Source organism: Neltuma alba, unplaced genomic scaffold, assembly GCF_004799145.2.
Source record: "Neltuma alba isolate B1F8T4 unplaced genomic scaffold, ASM479914v2 tig00010370_pilon, whole genome shotgun sequence".
In the NCBI taxonomy this organism is placed as follows: Eukaryota; Viridiplantae; Streptophyta; class Magnoliopsida; order Fabales; family Fabaceae; genus Neltuma; species Neltuma alba.
In genome coordinates this window covers 1-14200 of record NW_021635275.1, presented here as the reverse complement: position 1 = coordinate 14200, position 14200 = coordinate 1, and the positions used below count along the sequence as shown (strand labels likewise).

At 37.5% G+C, this 14200-nt stretch overlaps 2 protein-coding genes across 2 annotated transcripts; one reads left to right on the top strand and one right to left on the bottom strand.

Annotated features, from left to right (window-relative positions):
• Positions 1–6138: 6138 nt before the first annotated feature.
• On the top strand, positions 6139–7105 carry LOC114756053 (uncharacterized). The gene is made up of 2 exons (XM_028944966.1): positions 6139–6443; positions 6532–7105. Exons 1-2 carry the CDS (start codon positions 6247–6249, stop codon positions 7103–7105), a joined length of 771 nt encoding a protein of 256 aa, XP_028800799.1. The 5' UTR covers positions 6139–6246.
• Positions 7106–10295: 3190 nt separating this feature from the next.
• On the bottom strand, positions 10296–13944 carry LOC114756042 (uncharacterized). The gene is made up of 7 exons (XM_028944958.1): positions 13792–13944; positions 12060–12922; positions 11819–11971; positions 11200–11605; positions 10761–11064; positions 10531–10600; positions 10296–10421 (listed from the first exon to the last, which is right to left on the bottom strand). Exons 2-7 carry the CDS (start codon positions 12909–12911, stop codon positions 10296–10298), a joined length of 1911 nt encoding a protein of 636 aa, XP_028800791.1. The 5' UTR covers positions 12912–12922; positions 13792–13944.
• Between the last annotated feature and the right edge of the window lie 256 nt (positions 13945–14200).

Sequence of the window (14200 nt, the reverse complement as noted above, 5' to 3'; positions counted from 1 at the left end):
ATGTTTTTATCTATTTTTATTAATCATCAGTTTTGGTGATTGGTCAGGGAACATGTGGCATCCAAAAACTCCAAATTGTGGTCCTTCTATAAATAATTTGAATGACGCATAAATTCAAACAAATTCATAATCGGATTTAATTGATGTTCAATTTCTTTTCTTTTCTTTTTTTTGGATACAGTTGATGTTCAATTTCAATTTTTATGTTATTTTTGAAGTGATTTTTTTACAATAAAGAATAATTTTTAAAAGTGATCTATAAACTAAATCAACAAGTCAGCACCGTGAAAAATGCGTGGCACTAAAATAAGCCCCAATGATATTATGTTCAACAATCTTGTAATTGTAATAATTAATTCCAATAACACAAAACACTCTTACTTCAGGATAAAATTTTAAAAATTTACTTAATCCTAAGTATAGAGTAAAATTATGGCAATTAATTTTTTTTCTTAATTTTCTCACTCCTAGTTGCAATGAGTTTCGGCATGTTTTCAATTTTCAAACAATATTTTATTGTGTCATTAATTTCAGTAAAGAACACTTAGAAAATTACGTATTTTTCTGCAAATTTAGAAATTACGAGTACCACTTGAAAACTGTAAAATTAGTTGATTTTGCTACGGATCAGTATTTTTCCACAACAAATATCTTGTATTGCTGTACTATACAACATGCAATAAAATTTGTTGTATTACAATATCAGTGTTAACTAGATGTCTAAGCATTGCAGTGGTTGTCTACTACTGCTACTATTAAATTATTTTATGGTAAAATGCTTTCTTGATTCAATCCATTAATTTATCTTTTTCAACTTTTTATTTTTAATTTTAATTATTGCGCTCTTTTCTTTGGCATAAAAAAATTATATATGCTATTTCCGGTCCTTAATATAAAAACTTGTTTAATTTTTATTTTGGTTATAAATATAAGAACGCAGTTCACTTTGTCTCTCATGTTTATCTATTTTTTCTAAGATAATCCTTGCAATAATAATAGTTCCAGCCAATATACTTGATTAATAATAAGAATATTCTAAAAAAGACAACACATATTTATTACAAATAACTAATTTAACTAATTTTTTTTAATCTACTCAAATTAGTTAATGAGCTCTTATATTAAAGGTGGGATCTAGTAGATATATTTTCCTGCATTAATATTGCAAGCTGTACCATGTGCACTTGCCTTGCCAGAAGCTCGGTCTACTTAAACTATTGTATGTTTAAGTCATCAGTGACTTTAGAAGAAGAAACCAATAAATTAGGTGGTCACTGAAAGAAATTTAATCACGTGCCATGCTTTCTGTTGTCTCATCTCAAATATTATTATAAATTTAAAAATTATAATAAGCTTTTTCCCCTCCAAGCTTGCTACAAACTATTATTACCCTACAGATTTGGAAGTTGAAAATCAAACGTACGGATATGTTTAAATTATTTAGATTGCCCCTGAAAAACGGATCTAAGAAATTACTGAAGTCATGTGTGCGAAGTCAAGAACTGAGAAAAAATCAGATCTAATTTGAATACGTTGTGCCGTAACTTATAGTTTATTTACTAGTTTTGTATATTAGATTTGATAAATTAGGGAAAATGGCATTCCAAAACTTCATATTTTGATTCTCCTAATTAATCTGAATTATGTATAAATTTTTCAACAAATGCAAGGGACTTTTTTTTTTGTTTTTTGTTTTTTTAATCTCACACTCAACGAAAACAACTCAAGAACCAGCATACTTACTTATAGGATACGACCTTATATTTAAATAAGATCTAAGGAGACACTAAGAGTGAGGTCGTATCAACAATTAAAATATAAACAAGGTTAAAGTATACTTTTAATCCTTTAATTTTATGTAAGATTTTATTTTGATCTTTTAACTTTAAAAAGTAAATTTTTAATCCTCTAACTCTAAAAGTATTAAAAAAAATAATGATATTTAGTTCTTGAATACTGTAAAATATTACTAAAACCTAACATATTAAGTTTAATATTCAAAACTACTATAATTGTTGCAAAAAAATCATCATTTAAGACTAACAATTTTAAAGTTAAAAGACTAAAAATATACTTTTTAAAGTTAAGAGACCAAATTGAAATCTTACATAAAGTTAAATGACCAAATGTATATTTTAACATGCAAAAAAACACTTCAAATAACTAAAAAAACACTTCAAGTAACTTTATTAGCATAAATTTTTTTGCTAGCTATTATGAGAATAAATTTAAATATTATTTTCAATCCTTAATATAAGAGCTAGTTTGATATTCAATTTGGTTTTAAATATAAAATCTCAATTTATTTTGTCTATTATATTTATCTATTTTTTTAAAATAGTTTCAAAATAATCTCTTAGAACAGAAAGTAGTATTATAAAATGGATCCGAATCACAGGCATGTTAAATAGTTTTATTCATCGTCGTACATTTTATTACATGCAGATTAATTATATCTTGACTTAGATAAAATAAAGACTGGTTCAACCTTCTTGGAATTCGAAGCATCACCTCAACATAAGTGCCAATATGTTGGAGCTTTATATATGAATAGACCATCATGGTGGCGAAAAAATTAATTAGCATATCTTTGATTTATTTTTTAAGACTATATTTATATCAAGTTTTTTTATATTCATTGTGTCAAGCTGTATAATCAAGGGGAAATTTTACTGTAGGACCGCAGAAGACAAATAATTTCAAAGAGCCCCCAAAACTTTCTGAAACCTCACTGCAGGACCAAGGGACCAATCTGATATTAATTTTTAGAGTGAGATTACAATAATACCCCTCCTTTTTTATTTTATTAAAAAATAAATATTTACCGGAGTTACTGTTCCGGCCACCGGAGGTCGGAGGTCCGGCCACCGGCGCTCAGGTGGCCACCGGAGGTCGGAGGTCCGGCCACCGGCGCTCAGGTGGCCGCCGTCGGGGTCCGGTCACTGGTGGCCGGAACAGTAACTCCAGCAGGACCTCCGGTGGCCGGAGTTTTTTTGTTTAAAACAAAGTGGCCAAGGGAGGGTTTGAACCCAGGACCCCTTGGCACACCAAAAGACTTGTAACCACCAAGCCAAGCAACCCATTCAATCATAAAATGCAAATAAAACGATATATAACAAAATAAACGCAACAGTCCAAATGTAAGTGAACAAGTGAAATTAGACGATTTACAAGTGGAATTCAGAAATTTGCAACAAAAATTAGGCAATTTACAAATAATATAATAGAAGTCATAACCCCAAATGCAAGTGTTTAAGTGCAAATGAGCAATTGAAATTTGAAGATTTACAATAAAATTTTATGGATTTACAACCCAAATTTGGCAAACACAAGAGAATTCACAACCCAAAATGTAAGTGTTTGAGTGTAAGTGAACAAGTGAAATTAGACGATTTACAAGTGTCATTCAGCAATTTACAACAAAAATTAGACAATTTACAAATAACATAATAGAAGTCATAACCCCAAATGCAAGTGTTTAAGTGCAAATGAGCAAGTGAAATTTAAAGATTTACAATAAAATTTTATGGATTTACAACCCAAATTTGGCAAACACAAGAGAATTCACAACCCAAAATGTAAGTGTTTGAGTGTAAGTGAACAAGTGAAATTAGACGATTTACAAGTGTCATTCAGCAATTTACAACAAAAATTAGACAATTTACAAATAACATAATAGAAGTCATAACCCCAAATGCAAGTGTTTAAGTGCAAATGAGCAAGTGAAATTTAAAGATTTACAATAAAATTTTATGGATTTACAACCCAAATTTGGCTAACACAAGAGAATTCACAACCCAAAATATAAGTGTTTGAGTGTAAGTGAACAAGTGAAATTAGACGATTTACAAGTGTGATTCAGCAATTTACAACAAAATTAGGCAATTTACAAATAACATAATAGAAGTCATAACCCCAAATGCAAGTGTTTAAGTGCAAATAAGCAAGTGAAATTGTCGAATTTCACTTGCAAATCTATAAACTTTTGTTGTAAATCTTCAAATTTTATTTGTTCATTTACACTTAAACACTTGTATTTGGGATTGTGAGTTCCATTATGTTATTTGTAAATTGCCTAATTTTTGTTGTAAATTGCTGAATTCCACTTGTAAATCGTCTAATTTCACTTGTTCACTTACACTCAAACACTTACATTTTGGGTTGTGAATTCTCTTGTGTTTACCAAATTTGGGTTGTAAATCCATAAACTTTTATTGTAAATTTTACTTGCTCATTTGCATTTAAATACTTGCATTTTGGGTTATGACTTCTATTATGTTATTTGTAAATTTCCTAATTTTTGTTGCAAATTTCTGAATTCCACTTGTAAATCGTCTAATTTCACTTGTTCACTTACATTTGGACTGTTGCGTTTATTTTGTTATATATAGTTTTATTTGCATTTTATGATTGAATGGGTTGCTTGGCTTGGTGGTTACAAGTCTTTTGGTGTACCAAGGGGTCCTGGGTTCAAACCATCCCTTGGCCACTTTGTTTTAAACAAAAAAACTCCGGCCACCGGAGGTCCCGCCGGAGTTACTGTTCCGGCCACCGGTGACCGGACCTCGACGGCGGCCACCTGAGCGCCGGTGGCCGGACCTCCGACCTTCGGTGGCCGGAACAGTAACTCCGGTAAATATTTATTTTTTAATAAAATAAAAAGGGAGGGGTATTATTGTAATCTCACTCTAAAATTAATATCAGATTGGTCCCTTGGTCCTGCAGTGAGGTTTCAGAAAGTTTTGGGGGCTCTTTGATATTAATTGTCTTCTGCGGTCCTACAGTGAAATTTTCCCTATAATCAAACATGGTCATGCCTTTTATATTTAAAATATTATCATTTTATAAACCCCACATAAATAAAATAGGACATATAACTATGTACTCCTCCTGTTCTTAATATATAACCTAATTGTTAAGTTAATTTTGATACTAAATATAAGACCTATTTACTATACTTATCAATTTTTTTTAAATTACCCCTATGAATACTCCATTAACCATAATCAAGTGAGGGAGAAAGGATATTAGTAAAGATGATTATAATATTTTGAGAAAAATATTTCATATTCTTCATAATTAACTAACTTATCTAATTTTCTTAATCTAATCAAATTAGTAAAAAAAATCTTATATTAAGGAGTGGAGAAGTATAATTGGAGAACTTAATATAAAAGATATAAGGAACTTGCCTAAGTATTTTTTTTCTATTTTTTTAGAAAAAATTACATTATTATTCGATATTATGAATATGTATTTAATGATACTACCTTAATATAATGATAAAAGATAAAATTTTAATAAATAAATAAAATAATGATTAGTTGTTTCTTATAGGGAAAATGACAGATAAAGAAGGCTGAAATAATAAAATGCCAGAATGGGAAGCTAAGCAAATATATTACCAGATAGGGAAGTGTTGCCTGATTTGGGATTATGCAAATGTTGCACAATTACAAAACAGCCCCTCATATGCAAACCGAAAAAGTGACCGGTGGAAGTGTGGAAGTTGTGGCGGGAGCTGGAGGAAAAAGTTGGGAGGGACCACGAACGTGGGAGCATGAACGCGCGAAGCAACAACTGAACGACGGAAGCGAGGTTAGTATCCAGTGACTATATTGTTCGCCTGTGTCTTTTGTCCCTCTCCTTTATGCGCCGGTTGATTTTCCTCTTCCCGTTGGATGGCAATGTCGTCGATGTGGGGATGGTTTTGAGGTGGAGAGGGTGGCGAAGCATGGAGACGGCGTGGGTATATAGAAAGTGTGGGGGGAAGGACGGTGATCAGAGGGTGAATGCAGGGGGAAGGAAAAACACTGAGGGAGAGGGTTTGATGGCGTCACAAGTGGGTTAGAGTGATTAGTGTCAGATAAATGGACAATGTTGGAGGGAGATTCGAATAATGGAGTGGATTGATTCTGAGAAAACGAAGCATTAGTGTGGACAGGAAAGAAATGATTGTTTTGTTGCAAATTATAAGCATGAATGTGTCAAACCCTAAGTTGGTCGTGTAAGTTGATGATGATGGTATTAAGTCATATAATCATTCGACTTCTGTTATGTTATCAGTGCAGGTAATGAAGATAAATGAATTTCGCAGCTGGGTCATCTTGTGGGAAGGAGCTGTTCTGTTATTTTCATGTGGGGGGGAAATTTGTGACAAATGGTGAAGGTGAAGTGAGATATAATGGAGGTGGCGTGAGGTTAAGAAGCATTAAGGATGGGCTGACACTTGATGAATTGAGGCTAATGATATCTGAGTGGATTGGTGGCGATGGAAGAAATTATGACATTAAGTACACAGTGGCCTTTGATGAGAAGACATTGATTGACCTTCATGACAATGCTGAAATGTATAACCTCTTTCAATACAATGGGAACAGCGGTCATGTGTATGTCGCCGAAAAAAGACAAGTGGGTCCCCAACCAAGGGACAATGTAGAAATGTAAGTGGAGTTTGTCCTAACTATTTGTTGTCATTTATGAATTTCTTCTTGTCATTTGTGTTAACGAGTCTTGTCATTATGAATGCAGAACAGAGAGATTCATGGGCATGTCACAGCAAACTGAACTGGATGCGTCTCCCATTAGTTTGTGTTGTGATTATGGCTGGCTCAGTGAAGAAAATGCTCGTGAATGTGACAATGATGAAATAAGTGGGCCCCCTAATGTGGATAAATCTATCGGAGCTGAAGATACGGATGGTAGTGAGATGGTTCATGCGGAATGGAGGGGACTTTTAACAGGAGTGGGCCAACGTTTTCCTAGTGCAGATGTATTTCGGGTGTCTGTATACAAGTTTGCACTTGCAAACAAGTTTGTGGCCAAGTATATGAGGAATAGCAAGGAATTCATGTCGATAAGGTGTAAAGTTGAGGGTTGTCCATGGAAGCTATGTGCAAATCATGTGGGGAAGAGTTGTGATGTGCTACGAGTGACGACATTTATAAACCGGCATGTTCATTCTGCCCAAGATAGCTTGGACGTGATGCATAGTGGAAGAGCTAGTTTGAACTCATCAATAATAATTGATGAGATGAGGGATCATGCAGACAAGCGCACTTCTGAGATAAGGAAGAGGTTGAAACGAGAGTATGGATTGATCTAACATATAAACAGGCTTATAGAGCAAGAGAGAAGTCACTGGAAGACATATATGGCAGGCCCGAACAATCATACATGCTCATACCATGGCTATGCGAAAGGATAAAGGAAACAGATGAAAAATCAGTGGCTGAATGGACTGCTATTGGGAACCGGTTTGAGCGTGTTTTCATTGCTTACGGGGCATGCATTGAGGGTTTCCTGGGTGGCGCGAGGCATATTATGTATGTTGATGGAACTCACTTAAGCGGACCATACAAGGGGACAATGTTGTCAGCTTCAGCTTATGATGCAGATAACGAGCTGCTGCCATTTGCAATTGCAATTGTGAAGGGAGAAACACTAGATGACTGGACGTGGTTTTTCTATATGATAAAAAAAATCCTGGGTTCTGTGGAAGTAACGATTGTATCAGATCGACACAATGCTATCATCGGAGGAGTGGCATCAATCTTTGGGGGTCAAAGGCATGCCTTTTGTTATAGACACATCAAGGAGAATTTTAGTTCAGAAGTTATGAAAATGAATAAGGGGCAAACAAGGACAAATGGCCGATCAAAGGAGGATGCACTATATTTATTGGATAAAATTGCATACGCAAGGACGGATGAGAAATTTGAGGCAGCAATGGATGACATGAGATCCTTTTCTCCAAGGCTATTTGATTGGCTTATTCATCATGGGGATGTAGATAGGTGGGCTAAAAGTAGGTTCCTATAAAAGATGGGACAATATTACAACCAATATAGCAGAATCATTCAATGCATGGATGGTGAATGAGAGAAAGCATACTGTACCCCAATTGATCTATGAGCACCGAGATAAAGTTGCAAGAAAGCTGCATGCCTCCTATGTGGGTATGACCAAATGGAAGAATTGCGTTGGTCCAAATATAGAGAGTAAGGTGCTGGATATGGTGGCTGGGTCTGACCATATGTATGCTGAAAATTATGGTGGGGGAAGAGTGAAGGTGACAACATCACGTGGAGACCATCGGGTTGATCTTGGACTACACCAATGCAGTTGCAGATCTTGGCAAATGACGGGGATCCCTTGTTCCCATGCTTGTGCTGCCATCAAGATTGTGCACGGCAATGTTTATGATTATATTGATAATTGCTATAAAAAAATCTCACAAGAAAAGATCTATGCTCGCAGTATGATTCCTGTGGTAACAACAGACATGCCTCACCCAAATGACTACTATAGAATAGAAAATGTCAGTGAGCAAGTTTTCTTGCTACCTCCCATGACATCCCGACCACCAGGAAGGCCAAAAGTAAACAGGGATGAATCACAGTTCCAGAACAAACGGATATACCACTGTGGAAGATGCCACCAGCCTGGACACACAAGGAGGAATTGCAGAAATCCTAACCCATCATGAAGTTTCGAGTACAGTGGGGATGGGTCATTTTTTGGTGTACATAGTTGTATGCTCCGCCCTTGTCAACTTTTTTGGGACTGGGGTTGTAGTTAGGAGCTAGGTGGAGACATTTTTTTGTAAGTAAGCTGATAGTTATTTCAGTGATAACGGAGCATTAAGTGTGGCTAGTATCTTAATGTCCACTTGTTGAATACATGAAAGGAAGTTACTGTTATGGGGATGTTAGCTTTTGTTAATGGCGCATTACTTGTTGTCATTTTTAAATTTGTTCTGGTCATTGGCAGTGATGCTATCAGCATAAGCTGACAGCCGTGCTGAACTGATGTTGTAAAATCAGACCAGGTGATCCTTGTCATTATCGCTGTCATATTCGCTTCACTTCGTGTCATTTTTAAATTTGTTCTGGTCATTGGCAGTGATGCTATCAGCATAAGACTGACAGCCGTGCTGAACTGATGTTGTAAAATCAGACCAGGTGATCCTTGTCATTATCGCTGTCATATTCGCTTCACTTCGTGTCATTTTTAAATTTGTTCTGGTCATTGGCAGTGATGATATCAGCATAAGCTGACAGCCGTGCTGAACTGATGTTGTAAAATCAGACCAGGTGATCCTTGTCATTATCGCTGTCATATTCGCTTCACTTCGTGTCATTTTTAAATTTGTTCTGGTCATTTTCTGTGCTACCAACAGGATATATTGAAGTAAAATTTAGTGACCTGAACAAAAAATGAAAACCAATAGCACATGTCCAATGGGGTTGTTGTCATCATCTGTTTTTGTGTGGTTAAACCAGTTCATTCATGTCACTGGGGAAACAATAAATTGTCATGTTCAAACTTTCTTCAACTATCAACATTTATGGACACCAATCTCTTGTTAACAATAACAAACATACACAGTAAATTTTTGGTCAGCCTACAATGCACATTACATACAGCAATCTAACAGAGGACAAGTGAATTATGACCCTAACATCGAGACACCTAAGACCGACGCCTTTTCTTGGACTTTGTGCTCTTGGTTGGTTGTGGTCGTCGAATAAGGGCCAATGCCTCGTCACGTTTTTCATTCTGTTCATGATTGACCAACCACCATGTCAGGTCACGACGAAAGCCAGCAACTTCTTCCTCTGTGTAGGTAAGGGTCACACCAGGTTCCCATCTTCTCAGCCACATCATGCAGTGCACCCCACAATCCCTCTGTGGACGCAACAATATCAGCACAGTTAGTTAACACATCTGACATGTGCATTTACCCCACAGAAATCGAATTTGACAAAACTGACAGGTTATTCTGCTGGGGAACTGCTGCAAATATCATGGGAGACATTGGCTTTTTCCCAACCAATCCTGGCTTGACCAAGTCCAGTATAATATTGAGCCTCTTCCTCTGCAACAACATTCAGGACCAACATAGAAAGTTTAATGATTTTCCAAGTTCAAAAACTAGGGTAAAGATAATGAGTTTTTTCTTACACAATCATCCACAGCCATTTCCACTGGGTCTTTGATGACAACCTTCTTCTTCTGCTTTCTGTCCTTGGTTCCGAAATGGTTCCTCATGGAGTCTATTACGTGGAAATCCAATGTGCTAGGCTGAATGGCAACGCAAAACCAGTGTTGGCCAACAAGAGCAGGACCAATTATGAAATCACATTCAGCTAAGTTGTAGCCAACGAACTCAGGAAGAAAGAGCTTCTTATATTTTTGGGCTTTCCAGGTTGGATCATGTGCCATCATGTTCTGCATGACATGAAATTGTTAATCCATTAACAGAGAACAAGTCATTTCCAATTCAATTGCTGTCATTGGTATTTGCATTTGGAATTATGCAACCTCACCATGAAATCAACATCGAAAATGTGCCTCTTCCCTGGCCCCAACTCTGCCTTCATGTCCTCCATCACTGCCTTGCACACCAAATTAAGCACCTACAGAACACAAGTGAAAACGTCATTCTGGTACAATAATCTCACCAAACATTATCAAACATAATCGTGGGTGCAGGTCAGATGCACATTATACCCTGTGTTTATTTACTCTGTTCACTCCACCCAGGGAAAACAGCTGTTGTCGGTCTATATCTTCATCAAACATTTTGATGACAGTCCTGCAAACATTGTCAGATGTCAGTGACAGAAAGTATGGTGTTGGGGACATCAATACTTGTCATTCCCATGTATGTTATTGTCATTTTCAATCCTATTGCTGTCATTTTCAGGGCACACTGTGTCATTTAAAAACAAAACACTAGCTACGGATATACTTACATATTCCCCTCTTCCTCTCCCTTGGGTCTACGGGATATTAAAGTGAAAAAGATGTCCCTTTCCTCCTTTGGCCTCTTCGTCCTCGAAGCTGCCTTGAATTCTATCCACGGAGATTTAATTGTGGAACTCTTTGCCCTTGTTGACCTCCTAAGGTCAATCGATTTTTCAGGCCCTCCTTCCTCCCCACTGTCACTGCTCACCCATTCTCGATCCAACAGCAAAGGAACATTGGTAGGGGTCATTGTCAGTACATGTGTAGCTTCCTCACCCTCATCATCTGAATCCCGAACCTCCTTATCATCATCTTCGGCCTCCTCAACCACATAATCATGACTGACTTCCATGTCATCATGGTCATCTTCCTCCTCATCAACCACATGACCTCCTTCCCTGTCATCATGGTCATCTTCCTCCTCATCCTCATCGTCGTCGTCATCACCTCCATGACCATCACGGTCACCCTCTTCTTCCACCTCCTCAACCATGTAATCATCACTGACTTCCCTGTCATGAAGGTCATGTTGTTCCTCATCCTCATCCTTCTCATCATCTCCTTTGCTGGTTTCATCCTCATCAAGTTCCTCATCTGCACTTCCCGCTGCAACCTCTCTTGCAATCTCCTCCACCACTCGGTCAACATCATCAGCTTCTTCAGCATCGTTACCAGCTGCATCACCAACTGTTTCAACCCCTTCTTTAGCAGTGGCATTCTCATTCCCCATCCCCTTAACTTTGGCGTTCAATCCAATCTGCAATTTGAGTAGCTCATCATCAAGAGCCTTCATTAACGTCCTCTGGCTTTCTTCAAGCTTCTTCACAAAACGAGCCCTCAACTCCTTCAATGCCTGCATACACAGTAAATGAAGATATCAAAAAAATTGTTCACTGTTATCAAATGCCAGTATCTCACTGGTCATTTCTAAATAAAGTCTTGTCATCTCAAGTATCAACCTTGCTAATAGACTGACTTAAACTCAGGTCACGTATATTTTCTAAGTTCCCACATACCGGATCTAAAGACTGCAAAATTGACTGTCCTCATGTCCTGCTGAGTATACCTCGCTGCCACTGCTTCCATGCAATATTCCCATGCTGCTACCTCTCTCTTTCTCCACCCTCTCCTTTATCTTCTCCTCGGTCCAATATTCAATGGCGCTTGTTGAACCCCGGTCAACAGACAATCCCAGCGGGAAACGCTCAACAAAATACAGCTGCAAAACCAAATAAAGATAGGTCACACTTCTGCAACAATAACAAAAGACAAAAATATAGTGAACCATAAGAAAAATATTGACTTACCAGCAGCAAATAAAGACACCCTCCAACATTGCAGGTTCCTTTCTTCTTCTTCTTTGTCATCTTCACAAAGTCTCCCATTTCCTTCCACAGGTTCTTGATTATGTACGTTGACCAATCATATTTCCAAAACCCATTCATCGTGTGACGCATCACTTTCAACAAACGTATATGTACAGTTGTGCTTGACCCAGGACATAGAAAAGCTCCAACTGTATAAAGCATAAATAGGAACTCAAAATTGTCGCTTTCTTCCCCAGATAATATCCTCTTCAGTATCTGGGTAAATGGAACCTTCCAATAAGTGTCCTTCAACCTCTTGTATTCCGGGTCATCCTCACTAACATCAGATTTCACTTCCTCCCCACTGTCAGGTACACCTAGAAACTCATGCGCATCTTTTGCCTCAATTGCCTGCCCTTGCCCTCTAATGGTCAAAAAATGCGTTGGTGGGTCATAGCATCTCAACAATGACACAAGTAGATCACGTGGAAGTTGCTTCACATTCACATTAAGCAAGTTCCCAAATCCCATCCTCTGAACTTTCTGCCTCAACCGCCTGTTCTTCTTCACATATTCAGCCAATGATAGAAATCCGGGCAATGAGCACCGGGTGTACAAGGGAACATCATACTTCTTCTTCTCACCTTTCTGTGGCTTCGTTTTCCTTGCCCTCTCATTATACCTATCTTTCTCTTCTTCACTCAGGGCCCTCCATGCCTTCCCCACTTCAATTTTTTCTTCTCTTGCGTTTTTACACTTCTCACCTCGTTTAGCCATATACTCCCTTCTGAACAACACAAGCCCACTGTGGACTCCTTTGCTTGTGGACCCTTCCCCTTCTTCCAACACCATCTCGTATAGTTCTGCAAAGTCATCAAGGTACCATCATTAAATCATAATTTTAATACATTTACTACACATCTAGTTCTTTCCAGATTCGTTATGGTCATTTCCAATTAATTCATTGTCATTTACAATATGGCCATTACAGAGTGACAGTAAGGATGCTGGTATGAATATGGTCGTTTCCAGTTAATTTATTGTCATTACCAATATGCCCATTACAGACTAACAGTTAGGTCAGTACTATGAATATGGTCATTTCCAATTAATTCATTGTCATTTACAATATGGCCATTACAGAGTGACAGTAAGGATGCGGTATGAATATGGTCGTTTCCAGTTAACTTATTGTCATTACCAATATGCCCATTACAGACTAACAGTTAGGTCATTAATATGAATATGGTCATTCCCACTTAATTCATTGTCATTACCAACATGGCCATTACAGTCTGACAGTAAGGTCATTACTATGAATATGGTCATTTCAAGTTCCTTCATAGTCATTTACCAGTTTGGTATTGTCATTTCCAGTTTATTCATATAATCTTTCCACTCATTCAGACAGTAAGGTCATTACTATGAATATGGTCATTTTAGGTTCGATCATAGTCATTTACCAGTATGTTATTGTCATTTCCAGTTGTTCATATAATTTTTCCAGTCAATCAGACAATTTTCCTACTGATTTCAAAACCCATTTTTCCAGTTCTCAACTACGTTATTAAAAACAGAATAGCTTGCCATAGCGACTCAGCATAAACCCTTAATCGCCATTCCTGTCATTCACAAACTTCATCGCGTCATATCTAAATATTGCCCTATCATTGATTCCCAGACTCACCCAGAAACGTCGACCACAGCACGAAACTTAAATGCCTGAACTTACCTCACTGAAATGCTGTTGATGCTTGTTAACTGCAATGGTGAATCACCGTGCGCCAACCTTCGTCTTTCCACACAATCAGTCAGACGCGACCACGTTCGCCCTTCGAACAGCACGCCCTTCCACTTCCAACTCCTCTGCTCTCTTACGCACACACTATTTCGGGGTCCTCAACTGTCCAGCTTGCCGGCGTTTTTAGGGCAACAATGGGGATGGTGGAAGCGAGAAACCGGGAAGCACGACGGTCAGTGCAGGAGTGTTCGCGCGCGCCTTCTCTCTCTCGCTTTCAAACGCTGACTGACAGGGGCTGTTTTGTAATTGTGCAACATTTGCATAATCCCAAATCAGGCAACACTTCCCTATCTGGTAATACATTTGCTTAGCTTCCCATTCTGGCATTTTATTATTTCAC